At 38.0% G+C, this 23,811-nt stretch overlaps 1 protein-coding gene across 2 annotated transcripts in view; it reads right to left on the reverse strand.

The window, feature by feature from the left end:
* Nucleotides 1-23,811, reverse strand: part of NBN (nibrin) — a 68,935-nt gene that overhangs the window by 40,940 nt on the left and 4,184 nt on the right. The window contains exons 2-6 of one of the 2 annotated variants that reach the window (XM_031013729.3): nt 10,165-10,373; nt 8,355-8,488; nt 7,009-7,157; nt 6,368-6,527; nt 3,861-3,964 (exon numbers count right to left, since the gene is read on the reverse strand). In XM_031013729.3, the coding sequence (XP_030869589.2) occupies nt 3,861-3,964; nt 6,368-6,527; nt 7,009-7,157; nt 8,355-8,488; nt 10,165-10,201 (584 nt within the window). In that variant the 5' untranslated portion in view covers nt 10,202-10,373. Of the gene's footprint in view, nt 1-3,860; nt 3,965-6,367; nt 6,528-7,008; nt 7,158-7,586; nt 7,637-8,354; nt 8,489-10,164; nt 10,374-23,811 lie in introns of those variants that run through there. The other variant, XM_055348691.2, reaches the window with a different exon arrangement.

Raw genomic sequence — 23,811 nt, forward strand, 5'->3', positions numbered from 1 at the left:
TACCTTCGATTTAAATTAACTATGTAAGGTGACTTCTATAAGCTTCCTAAACTGTCAAACTTTCATTTACTGAGATTATTTCAGGCCAATGTGTCTGTTGGGTCTCAGATTTGATTATCAGCTGGTAAGTTAACCTGTTCCTGTTTCATGGATGCTGGCAGAAGACAAACACTCCTGAGTCACAGCAAAGCAAGCAGCATGAGCCCCAGTATGTTTGCTGCAGGTCTCCTCTCTGACCAAGTCCCATAGGCAAGACGTAGAGGGTACATACAGTGAAAGGTACATACAGTGGTGTGTGTTACAGGAGAGAGGAACACTGAACTTGGGAAACCACCGGTATTATAACAAGCTTTAAGCAAGCCTACATTTTGTCACAGGAAGGAAACATTACTTCATCCCTCGAGGTTTCTCACTGCAAACATACCCTTGAGAAATGGTCTGTGTAAAGGAGGGTCAAGGCTTTGCATTCTTGGCCTATTCAGCAAATTGTTTATGAATGCAAGGGACCCATGGAGGACTCCATCTCTCAAGAGTGTCTCACTAAAACAATACTTGTTGTTTGAAATAATTAATACACCATCCTACAACATGAGAGACTTTGTAAAACTCAAATAAAAGCCAACTCCCCCTCCTTTCTAGGGGATAATCTCCTTACATTTAGACATACAAATCTCCTCTATTAGAGCACAGATTATTGAAATTAAACACTCCTTTAAAATGTATTCTTCTAAAAATGACTTCCTCTACTTTACTACTTTGATGACAGTCAAGGAAAATGAGATATTGCAAATCATTTCATGTACATGAAGTTATAACTGTCATATCCTGTTTCTTGGTAACAGTGTAAAGATGTAGACATAGCTGTACTAAATAGGACTGTATATTTTATTGGAAAAAATATTATAGTATGCCTCCTAATTCAAATCCAGGACTAGCAGTCATGCTTTTTTGGAACATTAGAGGTACTTATGTAATCAAAGGCGTCACCACAATTTATTTCATATCCTTTTCGTAACCCATTCCTTCTACTAATGTTTATAAATTGAATCTTTTTTCTGTTAATTGAGTATTCAGACAAATAAGCCTTCAACAAGCACATCAAAATGGATCCAGATAGGTATAGGACTCTATTAAGGCAAATAACTAAATATATTTAAAAATTGTATTATCAATTGCCATCATCAAATATGGGTTAATAGGATAAATAACCTGTCCTAGTTAACACCGAATTAGGAGGTATTCAACAATCTTACGGTAGGGATGTTGTATAGTCGTCATGTACATTGATACAATCAAAAATTGAATCTAGAAAAAAATTATGTTGAACTTGGTCAAAAACAACCTTAGGTTAAACACAACTGACAATGTGAACAAAAAGAGGAATCAACGACTAATTCTAAAAACTCCAAGACCATGAAATATATCTACTAGTAGTGAAAACTTATCAGACTCCTCTACCCTCAAGTATAATCTAGAATTAAGAATAGTTCACTATTTGCAGCTAGAGTCATTATTTACAAGATTTATGTACTTCCTCAGGGAGGTTCCTCAAGAGGCTTCAGGTAAAAATGTGATTCTGTTAAAATACTATGCAAGTTTGTAGTTATGTCGGTGAAGTTTCTTGAGGTGAGACCAGTGCTTTCATCTTCTTTTTTTTTTTGAGTTGCCCAGGCTGGAGTGCAGAGGTGGGATCTCGGCTCACTGCACCCTCCACTTTCCTGGATTCAAGGGATTCTTACGCCTCAGTCTTCCAAGTAGCTGGGATTACAGGCACCTGCCACCACACCCAGCTCATTTTGTATTTTTAGTATGTTGGTCCCACTGGTCTCGAACTCCTAACCCCAAGTGATCTGCCTACCTTGGCATCCCGAAGTGCTGGGATTACAGGTGTGAGCCACCAGGGCTGGCCTGCTTTCATATTTGCAGGAGTTCAGTCAGGGTGGTGGGAAAAAATGTAGAAAGATGCAAACCTTGGAAGGCCAGAACGTTTTACATCAGTTTCGGAACAGGATTTGGCTGAAAGCAGCCAGATTCTTTTATACGGTGCCTGAAAGCTTAGGTTAGATAACGGGATGTTAAGAAACTGATCTAGATAAGTTACTTAGCTCGGAACCTGGCCTTTAATCATTCGTAGGACTGCTCTCTCCGGGGAGGGGAACCATGTTAATTATCCACAAGTGTGTTGACTCAAAGCCTTTGCCATTATATCTATACTGAATAAATGACCACAGCAACAGCTAGTCGGGACCGCGGCTGCTAACTCTTTACAGCACCCTCCTCGGTGTCTGTGGGTGGCCCAGCCCCCTAGCTCACTCTTTCACTGGATACCTGTGTTTGAGTGCATTTGTTCATCTGTCGCTGGGTCAGGGTCTGCGGGTCAGACCTGGCACATACTGAGGGGTCTTGGACTCAAAAAATGTTAAGAATCTTCTATTTTAAAATCTGAGTATATTTTTCCAGAGTCCAAATATATCACATTACCTGCCAACTGGAGTATAAATACAAAAAAACTTCCCGGATAAAAATTATGAACAAAGAGAAAAACCTGATTTTTGATTACTTTTAAAAGCAGACAGCTGTTATCCAGTATAAGCAGTCCCTAAAAAACTAACATTAAGCCAAACAGCTTATAGCAGCTCAAAATAGATTAAAATTAGTAATAAAATTCCTAACTGGCGTAACATTTAAATTTTTTTTTTTAATGTTACTTTAAGTTCTGGGATACATGTGCAGAACATGCAGATTTGTTACATAGGTATACACGTGCCATGGTGGTCTGCTGCACCTATCAACCTGTCATCTAGGTTTTAAGACCCACACGCATTAGGTATTTGTCCTAATGCTCTCCCTCCCCTTGTCCCCCACCCCCAAACAGGCCCCGGTATGTGATGCTCCCCTCCCTGTGGCCATGTGTTCTCATTGTTCAACTCCCACTTATGAGTGAGAACATACGGTGTTTGGTTTTCTGTTCCTGTGTTAGTTTGCTGAGAATGATGGTTTCCAGCTTCATCCATGTCCCTGCAAATGACATGAACTCATTCTCTTTTATGGCTGCATAGTATTCCATGGTGTATATGTGCATGGGTATGGACATATACCCAGTCTATCATTGATGGGCATTTGGGTTGGTTCCAAGTCTTTGCTGTTGTTAATAGTGCTGCAATAAACATATGTGTGCATGTGTCTTTACAGTGGAATGATTTTTAATCCTTTGGGTATATACCCAGTAATGGGATTGCTGGGTCAACTGGTATTTCTGGTTCTAGATCCTTAAGGAATCACCACACTATCTTCCACAACGGTTGAACTAATTTACACCCCCACCAACAGTATAAAAGCCTTATTTCTCCACAGCCTCGCCAGCATCTGTTGTTTCCTGACTTTTTAACTCGGCTAGGTAGGTATTACTCTCAATTTTGCAATGAGTAACTGGAGCTCAGAAAAACTAAGCTCCATTCCCAAAGCTATGGTGCTGTTAATATTCTGGACTATGTGGCTCGCAAAGAGGGCTGCTGCACAACACAATTCCAGAGCTAACTGTGGCGTGATGCCTGGAACTGACATATGTGCTCTTCTGACCATGAGGTTACCTCAGTGCCATTTACTGTCTTTACATTTTTTTCTTTAAATATTACCACATATTTAACATTTGTTTCAGAGACACAGAATAACCAATAAAGAAATTTGGGGAACTCTTTCTTTACATACTAACAAAAAACCTTCCATTAACAATACCGAACTATAACACAGCAACTATTACATCCTGAAACAAGCATTAAAGAGGGAATTAACCTAAATAAAAATCAATGCTATCATATATTATAAGTGACATCTTGTTATATTTAAAATACATAATATACCTTTCAATTTGTGGAGGCTGCTTCTTGGACTGAACTGCTTTCAGGAATTCAATAAAATATTCTGGCTTTACAATTGGACGTCCACAAATGAGTGCACATATTGTCTAAAATGAAGAAAACATGTGAATATATATATTCACATGCTAGCATTTTTTAAAGAAAAGTTTTAAGTTATAAACTACAAAGAGGCTGTTTACATCCATAAAAAATAATGTTTTCCCTTTCATCTCTAAATTTATAAAGAAGCCACAATCTATAAAATAGAAGTCGGTCTTTGGTCACTGCATTATTTTAGAACATAAATCACAATATAATCACTCAATTATAAGAAGTCACCAATTATAATACTAATTTTTAAAACTGCTTTTTTGGAAGGGGTGGAACAACATAAAATAAAAGTCAATTTTAAAATGCATTCTACTTTCAAAGACATTAAAATGTTAAAAATATATTTCAGAATTGAGGAAATGTAACATATCTGCTTCAGGGAAGACAATATTAGGAGATGAACATGAGCTATTTTTAGACTAATTGTCTTTCAAAAAGATTGTAACTATGCAATAAAGCCTTTTTGAGAAAGTAAAGAAATAATTTTTGGTAAAAGCACAAAATAAGTACATATAAAGTGGAAAAAAAGAAACTTAAACTCACATGTGAATTAAGCTATAAGCCTCAAATATGATACATCCAAAAAATATGACAAACATTAGAAAATGCTACAGTGGGCAATGAAAATAAATTCAGAATAATATAAATATGCTTTTTTATTTTTGAGACAGGGTCTCGCTCTGTTGTCCAGGCTGGACTGCAGTGGCGCGATCCTGGTTCACTGCAGCCTCAACCTCCTGGGCTCAAGCAATCCTCCTGTCTCAGCCTCCTGAGTAGCTGGGACTACAGGCACATGCCACCATACCCAGCTAATTTTTAAAATTTTTTGTAGAGATGGAGTCTCACTATGTTGCCCAGGCTGGTCTCAAATTCCTGGGCTCAAGCAATCCTCCTGCCTCAGCATCCCAAAGTGCTGGGATTACAGACGCAAGCCACTGCACCCAGGCATGAATATGCTTTCAATAACAGGGTATTTTATTGTCTAAATAGGGGCAAGCAGATTTGGATTGTCTCTGAAGAATGGAATCTGAAAGATACCACCTTCCAAAGTGAAAGAAATAAACTAGCATGAACAAGTAATGTGCAAATCAACACTGTATTGGGTAAACTCTAATACATGTGACTTGGGAAATTAATTGGTCCAGCCTCAGTTTACATTTCAGAAAATAAAAGTTGAACTGAAGGCTTTTTTTGTTGTTGTTGTTCTTATTTTTTTTTAAGTAGCTAATAGTAAGAATAAATGGTCTTTAAATTCCTTTTTGGCTCTAACATTCAATGATTTAAAAAATATAAGCTAACTGTACTTTCAGAAAATTTACCAAAAAAATAATATAACAACAAGGTTTTCTATTTTGGCATGTGAATGACCAGGAATTTTTTTTAACAAATTACTCTGTAAACCATGTTGGTGTGTGTAATGGAGCAATTCACAAGGTGGTCATCAGCATCCCACTCGCTGGAAGTATCCATGTCTGTCACAGATGTAGTAAAATATCTCTCAAGACAATTTAACTACCTTTGATCGTATTTCACACCAACCAAGCTAGTGTATGATTACCTACTCTATTTCTTAAGTAATATCTTAAAGAGGACTGTGCTAGGGCCCACACTTAAATATTCTGGTAAAGGTGCATCCCTACTGAAAACCATAAATGGACACTTTGATTTGTAAATCTACTATTTGTGAGTTTACATGCATATATTAGTACTCTGGAGGCTAATCACACTGCTGAATTTATAAAATCAATTTCATAAACTTGCAAAAATAAAAAAACCCTTGATTACAGACAACCCCACCAAAGTACAAGTTGAGTTCCAGCTGAGCGGCAAGCCTTTCTCCACGATAACTCTTTAGCTATAAAACATAATTCTAGTTTAATTATATTAAATACTAAAGGATTTTTAATAAAGGAATCTAAGTATTTGTGGCTTTTTACTATAGATATTAACCTAAAAGGATACCACAAATCTATAGGTCTACCTGTTTAAAAGGAGATGAATCACCTGGAGATTGGAGAAAGACAACTTGATAGAAGAGACATGAGATGCAAACTTTGAAGACTGGCAGTTAATCTCTAGTTGCGTTGCTTTAAGACTGAAAACACAAACTATGCACTATCATAACCTTCTCAGTGGAAGGACAACAGAATCGCTTTTTAAAATGCTAAACAAAATCTGAAATATAATTTTAGTTGCTTTTGGCTTGTCTCAGATAATAAACAGGTTATATGAAAAGCCACTCAAGCCTAAATGGTATACAAAGGGATGGAGTGGGTATATATAAATCTACAACTAACAGTTCTGATAGTTTTAAAGTAATTAAAAAAAAATCTGTGTATAGTGGGTAAGCTTAAATTCAAATAACTTATTTTCACATAAGAACAAGACATTCAACCTACTTTAATGGTAACTTTCACTGATACCATGACAAGGTGAGTGCATTCTTCTGTCCAATTGTTTACAGTAAATCCTCCAAGTTGCAATATAGCTTGATTTAAAGCAGTTTTCCCAGAGACATCTAAACAAGAAGAGCATGCAACCAAAGGCTCATACTCTATTCTGTAAATGAGAATAAGTTAAATAAAGTTATAGTATCAGAGTTGCAGAGATGGCAATTTTTAGTACTTTAAAACTTTAAGCTCACATCATATACTGTTATTGTAACTTTTATTTATTGTTACCCTTTGTAACCTATGAAATTATCAGTTCCTCATCATTAAGCTTTGTAACCTAGAAAATTATCAAATCCTAAGTCTTGAGTCCAAATGAAGAAAAAACAATGACCAAAAGTTAACATTATACCTTCACCAATGAGGAATCGAAGAAATGTAATTTCCCATGAAGTCCCTCAGGGCCCACTCAAACTCTCATCACCGTGATGTACAAAATGCACTCACCACCCATGGCACAGAGTCCAATACTGTGCTAAGCAGGAACTAAATTATACTGTTTTAAATTCATTAATCAGAAATATCATTTTCCTTTAGGATTTGGCTGAAACAAAGCTGTCCATTTTAAAATCAATTTAAAAATGTCTTACCTGAATTTACTTCCAAACACTCCAAAAGTAATACCATCCCCCGACTTCAAAGTTCGGGAAAAGCCATTCTGCATTTTTTCCTCATTAACAAAGGTACCATATTTAGAATTATCTTTTAATGTCAATACAGGGATTTCATCTGTTTGACTCTGAAAAGTTAGCAAATAATTTAAAGTCTTTTACCACTCAGTACATTCACTTCTCAGAGAAAAAGGTTTCAAAAGAAAAGACAATAGGCAGGTGGCTAACCTCCCAACACGGCAGACAACAATTACTGCTTTGGTTGCCTTGAGAGGAAGATCACTCAACTAACAATTCATATTTCCCCTTAGGGAAGTTTCTTAACCCAGGAATACCCCTCCTAGAACACACATGTTCTTTATTTGTGTAAGTCAGTGGGGATTCTCCTGACCCCTCACACACATTTGAGAATTTTTTGCTTTGGTGCAGTCTGTTTCATTTAAAACATGACAATTTCATTCCTAGATCTTTTTTTGTTTGTTTTACAGTATCAAAACCACATTGTAAAAATTAGTCCCATGAGAATAAGAGGTTATAGGCTAGTGTTTCTGACTTACAGTAACAATTTTACTTTTTCTGTAGAAATTTCCAAAATGTTTTTCTATACCTAAAAGAACAGAAACAAAACCTAAATAAAACTGAACAAATTCAGATCGCATATATGCAATCTTTGATTAAAATAATGGCTTATCTTTCTTATTACCACCAGCGTTATCATGAGTACAGATATTCCTATGTATTTTTTTTAGCACTTTTATCACCCAAGGTTATGATCAAAACAAACTGAAAGCCATTTAAAGGAGCTGTGGGGCATAAGTAAGCATTTCCCTAATAAAACAAATCAATTCCCATTGCAAAAACTTGTATTACATGAGAAATGCCCGTTTCCACACAGCTACATAACCTCTTTAAGAGCCAGAGTCATGAAGGTCTGTTCATTGTTCTATTCGCAGGGTTGGCACAGTTACTGACACATAAAAACACATTACTGCTAGTGTCAAAAACAGCAATTACTTTTGCACCAAACTAATAGTAAACAATAAATGTTTAGTAAGCAAATAAAAATAACTATGTCCTACTTCCTCTGAGTTTCTAACTAAAACAAAGAGTAAATTACTGAAATAGAAACTTCAATCTCAAAATGAACAAATACCACTGGTACCACTGCCACAATATAAGTATTTAATTTTGTTAACATTAAAAAAGTCTACACAGCTCTATAAAATGACAAATCCTGTGAACTCTCTCTCACATATACACCAAGAGAATATTTTGTGATTTCAACCCCCTTACTGGAAACTAGTGAAATAAAATTAGTAACATACCAGGTTGGTTACAGAAAAGTTAGCAGTTAACACAGCATGATTTCGGCTGATCGACTGATCATTTTCAATTAGAATGGCACAATTTTTCCTTCCAACAACGTACTCAACGCCAGTCAAAAGTCTGTATGGTTCTCCTGAGATAAATTTTTTTTTAAAAAAAGATAAGTTGATAGACACATACACATGTACACGAACACACACATACATGTAAGTGTATATGATATAGGTATGACAAATGTTAAATAAAACACCTTTATTTTGTTATTCAAATGTTAGTCAACTTTACATATGTCAAACTTGTGTTTTCAGTAAAGCCTCACTGAAGGCTATCAAAGGTTATCTAACTATGGTGTTTCAGGAGTAACAACAACAAAATTTAAAATACAATAAAAAAGAGAAAAAGAAAAAAAGGTTACCTAAATAGATAGAAGGCTACATCATTTTTCTAAAGGGAAAGCAATGCTGAAAGGAGTCAATGTTCCCTCAAATTAACTTAAAAACTTAATGTATTACCTAGCAACAATCACAATATTATGTTTGGAACTTGATAAAAATATCAGGAAACTATAAAAAAAGATACTCAAGCCTGTAATCCTAGCTACTTGGGAGGCTGAAGCAAGAGAACTGCTTGAACCCAGGGGATGGAGGTTGCAGTGAGCCGACACAGTGCCACTGCACTCCAGCCTCGGTGACAGAGTGAGACTCTGCCTCAAAAAAAAAAAAAAAAAAATCAAGAAAAATGTGAATAATATAATAGGAGCTTGCCCTACCAGATGGCAAAATATGCCATAAAACTAAAAGTATGGTACTGGACCAGGAGTAAACAACACAGACCAATGCAACAAAGTCCAGACTAAGATGCACGTGTACATTTTTTGAAATTTTGTTTTTATCTTAAAGATAGCATCTCCAATCAGTGGGAAAGGGTTATCAGTTTCTTTTAAAATTGCTGTAAATCATAAGTTGTTGGAGTAACAGTATATATATTGGAGACATGCGGAGTTGAGTCTGGGAGCATAATTTCGTTACCCGAGTGGCAGGGAGATTAGGGCAGATAAAGAGTAGGGAGTCCAGGAGAGCCAGGTCTCCAGGGACGCCTTGACCTGTGAGTCTTCACAGTATAAAATTTATTTAGTTTGGCGCTCTCCATACTCTCTTACCCTGCCAGTCCATTTAGTCTCTACATAGATCTTTGCCAATTATCATGTAAACTTCCCGAGGACAAGACCCTTCACACCCACCACGGGCAACCAATTAACATGTGATCACATTTCACACCGCTGGAAATGAATGGGAAAAAATCGACTTTTCCCGTTGTTCTGATGACATTGTGGAAAAGGAGTCTGAAACAAAACTGAAAGTAAGCCTTTTCGCGGTAGTCATTTCCCCAAACTGTCCAGTAGTTCTTCACAAGTCATGTGTGGCCCCCGTGTGGTCCGCCCATGCTAACTTCCTGCCGGGGGTTCCCACTAGGCGCCGGCTGCCGCTTACCCGCAGGCTATCCAGCCCGAGCGCTGCAACGGCGCGGGAGTGAGGCTGGGAGGAGGGGGAGTCAGGGGAGGGGCGTGGAGGACTGCCGCCAGGGGGCGCAGCAATCACCCCACCGGCCGCGCTGAATTCCAGCTCACAGCCGCCGTACAGCCCGGGAAGAATACGCGCTTGCCATACAGCGTACTCGCCGCTTCTGCGACCGCTTCCGCAGCGTCCCCGGGCAGGAACGGACGCGACGCAGGAATCATCACCCGCAGGCCCTCCCCCGAGGCAGTCGCTACCGGGAAAATAGGCCCCGAGGCTTCCCTTCTGCCCTTACCTCCTGCCGGGCCCGCGGCGGGCAGCAGTTTCCACATTGGTGCGGCTCCTCAGGGCTGGGGCCGACGTGCAACCGCGTAACCGGGGCTGCTAGACGAGCGCGGATACGGCGCCTGCGGTCGGCATGGGCTCCGGGACGTGCGCGCTCCCGGGAGCCACGCAGGCTCCCTTGGATGAGGCGGGAGTGCGACTTGGGCGCTTGCCCGCCACCTGGTGGTTGGAAGAGGAACAGCACAATCTGTATTGAAATGTGCTGCGTTAAAAGGGTATGTTTCTAAGGTGTCGCTGAATGTAAGGTTACAACCATTCCTGATTATGAACGAAAAGAATTTTAAAAACTAACTCCAAAGCAACATAAGGAAAATTTTTAATTAAATGCATTAAAATACTAGCCAGTTATGTAGTTTCGTGCGTTTGCAATTTCTTAAATTGCAGGTATTCCTTTGGATTCTAGTAATGGTGATAATAATGATGAAGATAAGGATTTCACCTCGAAGTAAACTCATTATTTTTACTCTTTTCTAAGTTCAAATCAACTTGTCTTAACGTCTTTATTTCATAATGCCACACTTTCAGCTAATCACATGCTAAATACTGGGCAGTCTCCTGTATTTAATACCCTTCCTTTCCACTTCCAGCTGTCTCAAGCTGGTTCAAGCTCTCCTCCTAATTCCAGTAGCTTCCCAACCCATCACCACCCACGTCCCACATAATGTAGTCTACATCCTGCGCACTACCAAATAAACATCTGAGAGCACACTCCTGATCACATACATTTTGGCTTTCAAAAGCATTCTGTAATAGGGGGGAAAAGTCACTTTAAAAAGGCTTGTTTAGGCCCAGCACCATGGCTCACTCCTTTAATCCCAGCAGTCTGGGAGGCCAAGATGGGAGGATCACTTGAGGTCAGGAGTTCAAGATCAGCATGGGCAATATGGCAAGACCCTGTCTTTATAAAAAATTTTAAAATTAGCAGGGCTTGGTGCAATACTCCTGTATTCCCAGCTACTCAGGAGGCTGAGGCAGAAGGATCACTTGAGCCCAGGAGTTCGATGCTGCAGTGAACCATGATCATGGCACTGCACTCTAGCCTGGGCGATAGAGCAAGACCGTGTCTCAACAACAACAACAACAAAAAAAAAAAAAAAAAAAAAAAGCTGGTTTACCAATCTCTGTTATCATCATAGATGCAAACTCCTAAACACAATATTAGCAAATTGAATCAAGTAGTAGTATAAAAAGAATAATCATAACTAAGTGGGATTTATCCAGAAACAAAAGGGTGGGTTAACATTGGGGGAAAAATAAATGTAATTCATCAGAATAATTTTAAATAGGAGAAAAATCATGATTATCTTGATAGTAGCAAATAAATTGATAAAATTAAGCACCCATTTATGATAAAAACCTCTCTGCAAAGTAGGAATAGAGAAAACATCCATGATCTGATAAAGGACATTTACAAAAAAAACTATAGTTTACATTATACTTAAGGTAAATTATTGAACATTTCCCCATGACATCAGTAATGAAACAAGGATGTACATGCTCTTACCACTTATTTTCAGCATGGCTTTAGATGCTCTAGCCAATGCAATAAAGGAGAAAAAGTAACAAAAGACACTCAGATTGGAAAGGAAGAAATAACAGTCATTATTCACAAATTACACGATTGCCTATATTGAAAATCAAAAAGACTGTTGGCAAACTATTTTAATTAATAAATGAATTTAATAAGGTTATAGATACAATATCTAGATACAAAATTTAATTGTATATCTTTATTCCAGAAAATAAATAGAAAATTACATGTATAATTATAATGGCACCAAAATAATCGAGTGCTTGGTAATACATCGATCAAACTATGTAATACAAAACATGATTTACTACATAACATTATTGACAGAAAGTTTTAAAAGTCCTAAATAAATGCAAGGATAATGGATCATGTTCACAGATTGTTAAGATGTCATTTCCCCCAAAGTTGATTTATAGATTCAATGTAACTTCAGCAATCTCAAATGCTTTTTTTGAGTAGAAATGGATGAGCAGATTCCAACATTTATATGGAAATGCAAATGCCTAGAATAGCCAAGGCAATTTTGAAGAACAAAGCTGGAATATTTAAATTATGAAATACCAAGATCTATTATAAAGTTACAGTTATTAAGTCAGTGTTTGCTTGGTACAAGGATAGAAAACAGGCAAATGAGTCAGAATAGAGGGACCTAAAAAAAGTGGACACATAAGGTAATTTGATTTTTCGAAGGTGATTACAGGGCAACAAAGGAAAGTCTCATGTGACCCCACCCCACCGCACAAATAAATGATCCCGCTTATTAACGTGACACAAGAAATGTGTTAACATAACACAGGAAATGAAGACTGATCCCCCTAATTCATTTAGATGAATTAGAATTCATCTAAATTCCAGATGAATCATTATTTATATAGGAAAGTAAAATAATAAATATTAGTGGAAGAAAACATGATTTCAAAGTAGGCAGATCTTTCTTAAGTAGGACACACAAAAGTATGCCCTGCATCATAGAATCCCTAAATTTCACTGATTTAGTGAAGCATCAACATTTTGCAGGAATTTTCTTCCACATTCTGAAGTATACATATCTCACCAAGGCCTCCAACCTGTTTGCCAAATCCTTGCTCATTCAGTCTGGTGAGGATAATACCATCACTGTAGTAGAACAGTGGATGTTCTGCAGCATGTCCAGACACTTCAGGTCTCTTGGGAATACATTATGATAGAGGTTAAGGAGATACAGCTTAGCTCTGGGTCAACATTGCAAGTATTTTCTATTATTTGTTCTAATTAAATATGAGCACTTTTGGATTCCACTTTCTGGTAAGGTTGGGGAAGCACATGTCATCATATCAATCACCCCAAACCTGTTGCCTGAGGTCATGTTGCTCTGCTCTTGTAAAGATTTCACATCTGGTACAGCAGCTCTAATTGGGGTTATTACTTTGTTGATTGCAGTAGTCAGCTGATTACTCTCCAGGAACTGTCAGACTTTTGTAGGTCAAGTATGATGAATTAAATGGAGATATAAAGGGAGCCAAAAAGAAAGCACTAATATCTATCATTCCCCTATGTTGTTCTTGCTCACTGTCATGGCTGTACAATTTGAGGCTGCTCCCTGTTGGCCTTGCCCGTGTTGATAGCTCTTACCCTACAGGCCAAGGAGCTGAGGTGGGTATTGTAAGAACTACCAAGGATGTTCATTTCAATTATATATTTGGGAACTAGGAAAATGACCACCACCTAAGTCTATGTGTTCAGTGGACCCACTGTATGCCAGACCTGGACAAGAACTCCCTTAACTCTCTGGCTTCTGAATACCTCTGCTTTAACCATGAGTCATAATATTTTGGGTTCATGGGTATCAATAATGATCATGTCCCACAGCCCTCCAAGTATTTGGGCATTCTGTTTTCCTCAGTGTATTATTTTCCAAGCCAATGGATATAGTTCCCTGAAGGGAAAGACTGAGAGTAGGGTGGGGTGCGGGGAGGTCATTACCATATATTCTTGCTATGGGATTGCAGGGTCCTTCTTACTGGCAGTCCTGCCTCTCCACCAGTCAATGGGTTCTGGATTGGTAAAGTGGCTCAAGTCAGGAAATTCGGAAACAGACTGTGACTTTTTGTTGAGGCTGCTGCTCTGAGCCTTGTGTCTTCCATTCTTGATACCTGTTCACTGAACAGATTGAGTTTACTCTTGGTTAACTGTCTTTCCCCACAGGGGTGCCTTATTCTATTAAGCATCTTTTAAGCTCGCTCTGGGTCGAGAGCTCTGCTGCCACTTCAATCTTGCCACTCAAGATAATTATACCATTCGGATGGTTAAGTACCACCAGCTGGCCTCTATCATTTCAGGATTCTATTATCCCCAGTCCTATCTGGGAACTCAATTCCATAACAGCATCTTTTATCATCAACCATGACCTACAGAGGAGACCTACCACTGAGCTTCTCAGTGATGCTGGTGCCCTTCTCACCAGAGAATTCCATGTCTCTTTAATAAATGGCACATATGAACTGGAATTTTGACATCTGGGGGGTTTCCAGCCTTACATAATATGGCCACTCTAGCATACCCATTTCCCTGAGCAGTTTGATCCCTACTTCTACCATCTGCCATGGCAGCTGTGGCATTTTTACTTCTCTTAGTGTGGGCCACCACTTTTCCACAAACTTCTAAAAGCCGTCATAGAAGCATGATAGCAATGTTTCCCAGAGTCCTTGCTGGAATGTTCGATCCTCTCTCCCTGGAGACTGCTCTCAAATAAACTCTCTCTCATACAAATTTACTTTCCACTCTCCTTTTGTTCAGCATCCTCAGAAGGCAGTCCCATCAGTACTGTCTTGTTCCAGCTGTTTCATGTTGGCAGGGTTCCACAGCTCCTTCTGGGTAAAGCCACCTCCTTCCTTTATCAGGCCCAGTTCTTCCCTGCTGGGAAATACTATAACTTAGCCCAACTTATTGTCTGATTGCCAGGATGAAAGATAGTAGTGGCAGAGTGATGAAGGAAAACTGAGATCCCACAATTTCTATCTGTTGCTTGGTAACAACACAGGTCTAATAATCAGAGCCCAGAAAAAAACTGAAGAGGAGCATGATGCAAATAGGGTTTGCTTTTGGTAGGAAATTGGTCTGCTTATTGCTCCATGCTCCCTGCTTCTTGTACTTTGCTGGCATCTCCTCTCACCTCTGTCATGGTATAAACAAACTCTTCTAAATCTTTAGGGTCTTGACAGAGTCTTCCCTTTACATCTTGCCTTAAATGAAACTTTGCTGTCACCCTAGACCACAGCTTCCCATGACAGGTTCTAGGCTAGTTTGCTCCAATGCCTCTCCCACTCATATCCAGTACAGCTGTGGGCCACTAGGGTTACTACTTCCCCCTAAACTTTACTTTCCATTTTAGTGTGTTACTCTTCCCTACTTTGCAAAACCTCTCCTTGATCAGGATCATTTCGTGTAACTATCCACCCTCTAGACCTTCTTTTTCTATTACCTACTGCAGGTATGACCATGTCACTTGCCCATATTCACTAAGGACACTGTCACATATGTGAGAGATTTTGCTCCATCCCAACTCTTGCCATCACTCTCAACTACACTGAAAACTCATTCTACATGCTAGGCTCACTGTTCTTCAACTGTCTCAGCTTCTGTGACTTTCATCTCTACTCCACACATATCACCCTCTCAGTTGGCTACACTTTCGATCTTCACATCATCAGAACCTTCTTCACCCTTATTTTCCTGCTTTATAACTGGAGCTGCCTGGCCTTCCCACTTCCTTGTATGTTCACTTCCATTGCCTCACTTTTTAGCCTCACCCAGGACTCCAGCCACATGATCCTTCCACTTTACCCAGGTGTCAGTCTCCTTCCATCCTCCTTCATATCCGGGCTGGACACCAGGATGGATAGCTCAATAACTTTGCTGTCAGTCAGCTCTCACTACTGAGCTGTAGCTCTCAGAAGTACTTTTACTCTGAGATCTCTTAGATCCATAGCTCACTTGTCTAAGAGCCCTAACAAACTCAGAACTATGAGTCAGTCAATCCCACAGCAAATTTCTGTACTGAGACACCTGGGTAAAATCTGTCCATCTTCAAAAATACGGAACCAATGCCAATCTATAAACTCTAATATCTGTTGATCTACAGAATACAATTGATCAGTATCTTTTCCTGCTTTTAAGAAAATCTATTCTCAATAACTCTGAAGAGCTATTTGACACATTTGCTGAACTCCTCAGATCTGATCATCTCCTGCTTTCCTTCCAAGAAAATGGTATTGTATCTTACTAGAAATTGATGCAAGAACTTCCTTACACTTTCTGACCTTACACTGCTGCTGTTCTTATCACAAAACAAACCTCTTTTCTTTTAAAATCTGTACCCATGCCTTATCCTTGCCTTCTTATCTCTGGTTTCATGATATGATTTTACCATTCAGTTCAGGATCAATTTCTCCATGTGCTTACACCCATCTCCTCTCATTTCCCCAGGGTTTTGCTTTATCAGTTATCCCTTTCTCCTACTTGTTTTCAGTTTCTCCCTTTGGTTCCTTTACCTTACCCTAAAAATATTTACCTTGTCCTCTCCCCCAAAATTCCATTAACCCTGCCATTAATTTCCGGCGAATGTTCAGCTAACATATAAGTTTAATAGTGCTAGACTTAATTGTTTCAAGATCACACAATGGGTAACTAACAAAGGTAACTCAGTCTCCTCTTATCTATAAGTGGTCTTAAATAATAACTACCTTGAAGTGTTATTGTTAGGAATAAGTGAGATTGTAAATCAAAAAGTCTCTGAGACAAGTCTCAATCAATTTAGAGGTTTATTTTGCCAAGGTTGAGGACAGGCTTGGTAAAAAGACACAAGCCACAGTAGGATCTGTGGCCTGTACTTTTTCCAAGGATTTTAAGAGCTTCAGTATTTAAAGGGGGAAAGTGGTCAGGAAGGGAAAGGGGGGAAAAAAAGAGGGAGGGTATGGTCACACTCTTGTGAATCCACACATTGCACAAGAAAAGGAGGAGAGAGAGGGAACAGTTGATGTATTCATATCGTGCTCAATAAATCTGCACTTTACATAAGGTAAAGTAAACATAGAGGAAGCAGCAAATATGCATTTGTCTTGGGGTGGGTGGGGTGGGGGGAACGGGATGATTTCTAGTCTCCTCTTGTCCCATACCTGTGAAGATAACGTGTTAATTTACATCATCAGATGAGGGAGGTCCCCTTTGGAGATACGTGGCCATCTGTCAGTTTAAGACAAAAGGAAAGGTAGTTTTGGTTTTTAAAAATATTTTTTCATGACTCAGTTTCTGAGCTTAACTTTTCCCTTTTGGCATAGTGATTTTATTTTCCTTCCACAAGACACTATATTATATATGGTAGTTGTTAAGCAAATGTGACTTTCCTTTTCTTCCTTTATAGTTCCATGAGGGAGGGGCTGGTGTCTAAGACATGTCTGTGTTCCTACTGTCTAAATCACTTTTGTTTCTCATATTTACCATAGTGACGAACACATGGAAGATGCATAACTCTTTGTTAAACTTAACTACTCATTGAACCTCTTTCCAACTTTTACTTAGATTGCAACTGTGAAGGTCGGTGGGGTGTGGAGTGTGGGTGAATGAGAAGCATGTGGAGATCAAGTGTTGATTCAAGGTGTATCTTTATTATTCTGAATATGTCTGATAGTAAGGAGCAATGAGTTCTGTTTTTGTGTCTCAATGCTCATTCTACTTTACTATAATGATTTTGCTATAATAATTATATATTTTACTAGAATAAATAATTTAACTTCTATGTGTCTTGTTTCTTCTTTATATGGGGATATAACAATATATGTATGATTAATCTGTGCATAAGTAGTAGAATTAATTGAAACATCAATGGATTACTTGAATCAAATTGGCTGTTTAATCATAGTTTTTTTTTTAAATTGAAAGATAAAAGAATATAAGACTCCAAATTGCAGAGTATAAGATTTGGCTTTACTGAATGAGAACAAATAAGTCTATGTAATGGGATCATGGGCAAGCCTCCCTTGCAGAAGTCATTCAAGAAGCGAATTAACAATTACAAAGCACTTTGAAACTCTGAAGCTTAATATTTACCTAAAATGTGTAAATTAGATGAAATATTCAAACACCAGAGATACATAAGAGCTAATATTATATATAATATATATATTTAAGTTATTTTATTTTAACAGCATTTCACAATGAACTCCTTAGTACCACACCAGGTTACCTATAGCAATTCTGCCAAATCTAGTTTATTTGCAAAATCACAGATTTTTAGACCTACAAGTGATATTATAGTTCTATACTGATCTCATTTATGCAAACACCCTAGTTTTATGGAGGAGGAAAATAAAGCTGATAAAAGTTAATTTGTCCAGTAACAGAAAGCCAATTTGTCACAGAGTTGTGACAAGAACAGTATCATCAGGTGGTTTGCTTCTCAGTGCAGCTCTCTTTCAATCCCTTCAGCTCCCAAATGGAATGGACTTAGTTCCTGGAGCACAGCACAGCTCTTGAGCAATTCCTGTGATGTGCAATCTGGGGAGTGAAGGCAGGATAAAAAACCAGAGAGGCCTAGCACAGTGGCTGACATTTGTAATCCCAGCTACTCTGGAGGCTGAGGCAGGAGGATTGCTTGAGCCCAGGAGTTTAAGGCCAGCCTGAGCATCATAGTGAGAGCCCGTCTCTAGAAAAAAAAAAAAAAAAAAAAAGCAAAAATCCAGAGGGAGGAACATTATTAACTGTAGCTCCCTTTTCCCCGACTCAGACTTGCCCTTTAAGGACGTCAGCAATCACATGTCTGGCACTTTCCACCAGAAGTAAGCATGACTCTCCCTTTCAGATGGGCCTTACTGATATTCTTCAGTAGTGAGTCAGATATCAGTCAAAGAGTGTCTCAGTCTATTTATTCTATTTCCAAAATAATGTGGAGCAACCCTCTGTCCATTTCTGAAAGGTGTGGGTCTTCCTCACCACAGCAGCACAGGCTGGTGTAACAACATGGCTTTGGGGCTGGGTGCCAAGGGGTTTGCTTGCAGCTTACTGCTGTTGGGGATGTCCAGTTAAAAACAAAATCTCCTGCCACCCCAGTAGACCCACAAGCAATTGACTAGAGATTGTGAAGACAAAAATAAATCTCACACTTTATATAGGCAAGCAGATACAACCATTTCATACGTGTTCTTAAGAGGAACAATAATTAGTCCTCAAGTAAGAGGACTTAACAGCACCCTTTGTCACACCTTGTTCATACCAAATTCACTTGGTAATTAGGGTGATCACCCTTATTAACTAATTGGGTTGATTTAAAGGAAAACTTAACTTATTTTATCTTTATGGCTGGGGGTAGGTTTCAACTTGAAGCCAGGTAAACAGCTTAAGTTAGGCTCCTACTCTCCCACAGAAATAGGAGATAGGATAGGGCCACTATCTTCTTTGATTATTACTTTGCAAAGGAGTGGCTGTAGGGTCCTTAGACACTGCTGCATTGTAAGGCTGGCAAGAGGCTTACTTAGCCTTAAAAAAGAAAAAAAAAAAGATTTGCATACATTTCAAAGAGACAACGAAAGAATTTGCAATGACAAGATTTATAAAGCAAATGCTTTAAGCAAAGGGAGGAAGGGAAACCTCTTCCTTTATTTTCAACAGGAAGAATTAAGCCTCTTATTCCTAATTTGTGTTTGCCCTTACATTCCCAAGCTGGCTAAGCCTGATCACCCTCTTCAACCTGTTTTCCTGGGGCAGAAGCTGTGAACCTTAATTTCATTCAAACACAACTCTATATTTTGGATACTGTGTGTCTTTTTTTTTTTTTTTTAGACTCTAACAAAAATATTAAACTGCACTGGCCAGGCGAGGTGGCTCATGCCTGTAATCCCAGCATTTTGGGAGGCCGAGGCGGGTGGATCACCTGGATCGCCTGGATCACCTGAAGTCAGGAGTTCAAGACTAGCCTGGCCAACATGGTGAAACCTCGTCTCTACTAAAAATACAAAAATTAGCTGGGCTTGGTGGTAGGTACCTGTAAGCCCAGCTACTTGGGAGGCTGAGGCAGGAGAATCGCTTGAACTCGGGAGGCGCAGTTTGCAGTGAGCCAAGATCATGCCACTGCACTTCAGCCAGGGCAACAAGAGCAAAACTCCGTCTAATATATATATATATAACATATTTATATATAATAATAATTTATAATAATATAATATATAATAACATAATATATATTAATTTATATATAATAATATATGTAATATATATTATTATATAATATATTAATATATATAATACTTAAAATAAAATATACTACCTTAAGGAAGAAAAAGAAAAACTTACAAAAGGCCTTGCCGAAAGCATTGGTGTCTAGAAATTATGCTTAGTGCAATTATATATATATAACATATATATTATATTATATATGATATCATATATGATACATTATATATGTTATATATGATATCATATATGATACATTATATATGTTATATATGATATCATATATGATACATTATATATGTTATATATGATATCATATATGATACATTATATATGTTATATATGATATATTATATATAATACGTATTATTAATATATAATATACCATATATTATATTATAATTATAATATATATTTATATTATTTATTTTTATATTATATATACACCATATATTATATTATATTATAATTATAATATATATTTATATTATAATTATTATATATAAATATAATATATAATATATATATTATATAATTATAATATATATTATAATATAATATATATAAAATATATATATTACATGTTATATATAATATAATATAAATAATATATATTATATATAACATGTTATATATATAGTATATAATATATAATACGTTATATATATAATTGCACTAAGCATAATTTCTAGACACCAATGCTTTTGGCAAGGCCTTTTGTAGGTTTTTCTTTTTCTCCCTTAAGGTAGTTTATTTCATGCGTAATAATCCTGTTGAATTTGCTTAGTAGTTATAGCTTGTGATTCTGTGAGAAAAGAAAAATCATTACATAGTAGTATCAGGGATTCTATGCTAATTCTGGGCTAATTACTGGCCATTCTCCATGTGCATGATGATAGTGAGTGTTTGCTGGCTGTTTTGTATGTGTCATGTTCTGTTCTAAGCGCTTTAAATATATTATCTCATTTAAATCTGAGTAGAAGGTTGTGAAGTTGGCACCCTTACTATTGTATCTGCATCTCACAGATAAGGGAATCAAATGAGAAAGTTTGTAACTGGCTAAACATTATACATCTAGTGAGACATGTAGCTTGGCTTAAACCCCAGCAGTCTGACTCCTGAGGTTCTACCCCACTAGCACAGAGTAAAATACAGTGGCTGAAAACAGGGGCCCTATAGCGCGACAAGGCTGGGTTCAGATTCCATCACCGTTGTTTACTAGCTGGACAGTTTGCCTACCTGTGTTGTGCCTCAGTTTCCCAAATGCTGATAATATAAGCCTTATAAGTGCTTGTGACGATTAGTGAAATGTGTACACAGACTGTGTGCAGAATCTGACACACAGAGAAAGTGGGGAAACACTAGCTTTCATGAAAAATAGATCCTCAGACACTGAAGTCAGGCTCCATGGCTCCCCCTCATGGAAATACTGTAACTTCCTGCATTTCGAACGGCCTCTTGGTTTTATGCCCCTCATCTGTTCCTTAGTAGCGCCTATGACTGCTGCACATTCTCCTCTAAATTACTTTTGTAATAACCTCATTAGAAAATGGTAACAGTCTCAGTACCTCATTCAACAAAGTGTTTGATGGCTCATCATGCACCAAACATTGTGCTAGATATGAGGGATAGAAGGATGGTAAATTTAAAAAGGTAGGCACCCCGCCCCACAGCCTCTAATATATAAGAGAAAGACGCAATTTGCAATTGTAACAAGAGCCCCCAAAAGGGAAATTCAGTGCCCTATGAAAACATATAGCTAAGGCAAGGGCTGATTTACCTGAAGCTAGTAAATTTCAGGGCCTCTTGCTTGCACAGCTCTTCCAAGGCCCCAGGGCCATTTTTTTTTCCAGTAAAATTCACAAAAGTAAGTTATTTTAACAAAAGGAGTTAAAATAATTCTCTTTCCATTCCTATTTCTGTCAAAATTCCTCTCATGTTGGATGATGTTGGAGTGGTCACCAGCAGTTGGGGTGTCTGCTAAACTGAATTGGGGAATTAATTTATTTCTTAGATCAATTCAGAAATACTTCTGTGGTTTGTTGTCACTTCACTATAGAGTTAATGCTCTATACTGTCCTTTGGTGGGGCTGTCTTCCAGCAGACTGGACTATACTTTCTGCCCGCCTTGTGACATTTATGTGCAGGGCCAGAGGTGGTATTGAAATGTAGAAGTGTCCAGTGGTACTCAGCTTTGGAAGTAAATGGGAATTGGAGGAGAAGCAAAGTTTGAATTGTTTAAAGTGTATGAAGCCATAAGCTAGTATCAAATTATGTAAAAGTGTTAGCAGAGGATATGGTTTCATGGATGCATAGTCAAAACAGAAGTTTGTCCCCATCATGAATATTCACAATTTAGTGTTTACTATTATGAATGCACCATGCTTTTTAAAAATATGATAATAATTGCATACAATAGAAATTTTTAGAAATTCTGTCTTGGCCAGATACAAATCTGTAGTGGTCCTATGAGTGGCAAATCTAAGTGTGTGTGAGGTATGATTTAGCACTTGAACTGCTTATTCTCTCTATTAAAAATATGCTTATAAAATCTTCAATAAAGGAAGAGGTGATCAAAGAGAATGCAGCTCCGAAATGTAGACGGAAATTACAATTAGAGGTGTGTTAGACATTTAAGTAGTTTGAAACATTATATTTGTGTGAAATTTAGGATACTGTAAATTTTTTGGAATTTGTAATTTGTTGTAATTTCTTCTTATATTGTAAGTTAATATTCATTTTTGCATGTAATTTTGTAATCTTTTTCTTAAATGGCTTCCCAAAGTTTATAAGCTTCAGGTACCACCAAACTTGGATGCTTCCCTAGTAGGAAGACCTGAATTAGTGTAGAAGTCAAGGTAACTTTTCCTGAGAAAACAAAATCAAAGCTGACCCCTGATTATGGGGTCAGAGGCAGCCATACTAGGGTGATGATGTGAAAGTGGGGAGAGGAGGCATGTGTGTGAGGGGAGCAGCCATTGCTGGAGTGTAGGAGTCTGCCAGGCACTAAGGCTGAACCATCAGATAAGAAATCAGAAGAATAGCACCAAAGGGAAAAATCTGTCCTCATGATCCAATCACCTCCCACCAGGCCCCAGTTCCAACATTGGGGATTACAATTCGACATGAGATTTGGGTAGGGACGCAAATCCAAACCATATCACCAATGTTGCAACTTCTTCTTAGAAACAAGATGAACCCCACTTTTAGGCCTTTTGATTTCAGGAAATATTAAAAATTAAAAATAATATAACCATTTTTTCTGTTCATATTCAAGACAAGCTAGTGGTATAAATATTCAACCATATATTCAAGGATGAAGGTAATATCATTTTATTTTATTTTATTTAAATTCCATTCCTAGCCCTATCCATTCCTCCATGATTGTGGGAATTGTGGGAAATTCAACCTTAGTCATCTTTAGTGCCCTGTCTCCTTTCTTCCCTCTCGGTATCATAAGAAGGACACCAAGTCCTATACAGGCCTTTAGGGGAGGCCTCTCTGATTTTCAGTTCCTAGTGGTTATATTTTTCCTAACTGGTTTATTCCTTTGAGGTTCCAACCCTCTGCTTCTGTACCAAGCTTGGGGAACGACAGTAAAACAGAACCCAGAGTCTAGGCTGCCTAAGTGTTTTATGTAGCTATTTCCCTCCGACTAGATTGTAGAGTGTGGGTGATGTAGTTTGGATGTGTGTCCCCACCCAAATCTCATATATTGAAATGTAATGCCTGGTGTTGGAGGTGGAGCCTGGTAGAAGGTGATTAGATCATGGGGGCAGGTTTCTCCTGAATGGTTTAGCACTATTCCACTTGGTACTATCTTCACCATAGTGAGGGAATTCTCCTGAGATCTAGTCATTTGAA

This window comes from Gorilla gorilla, chromosome 7 (genome assembly GCF_029281585.2).
Source record: "Gorilla gorilla gorilla isolate KB3781 chromosome 7, NHGRI_mGorGor1-v2.1_pri, whole genome shotgun sequence".
Lineage (NCBI taxonomy): Eukaryota > Metazoa > Chordata > Mammalia > Primates > Hominidae > Gorilla > Gorilla gorilla.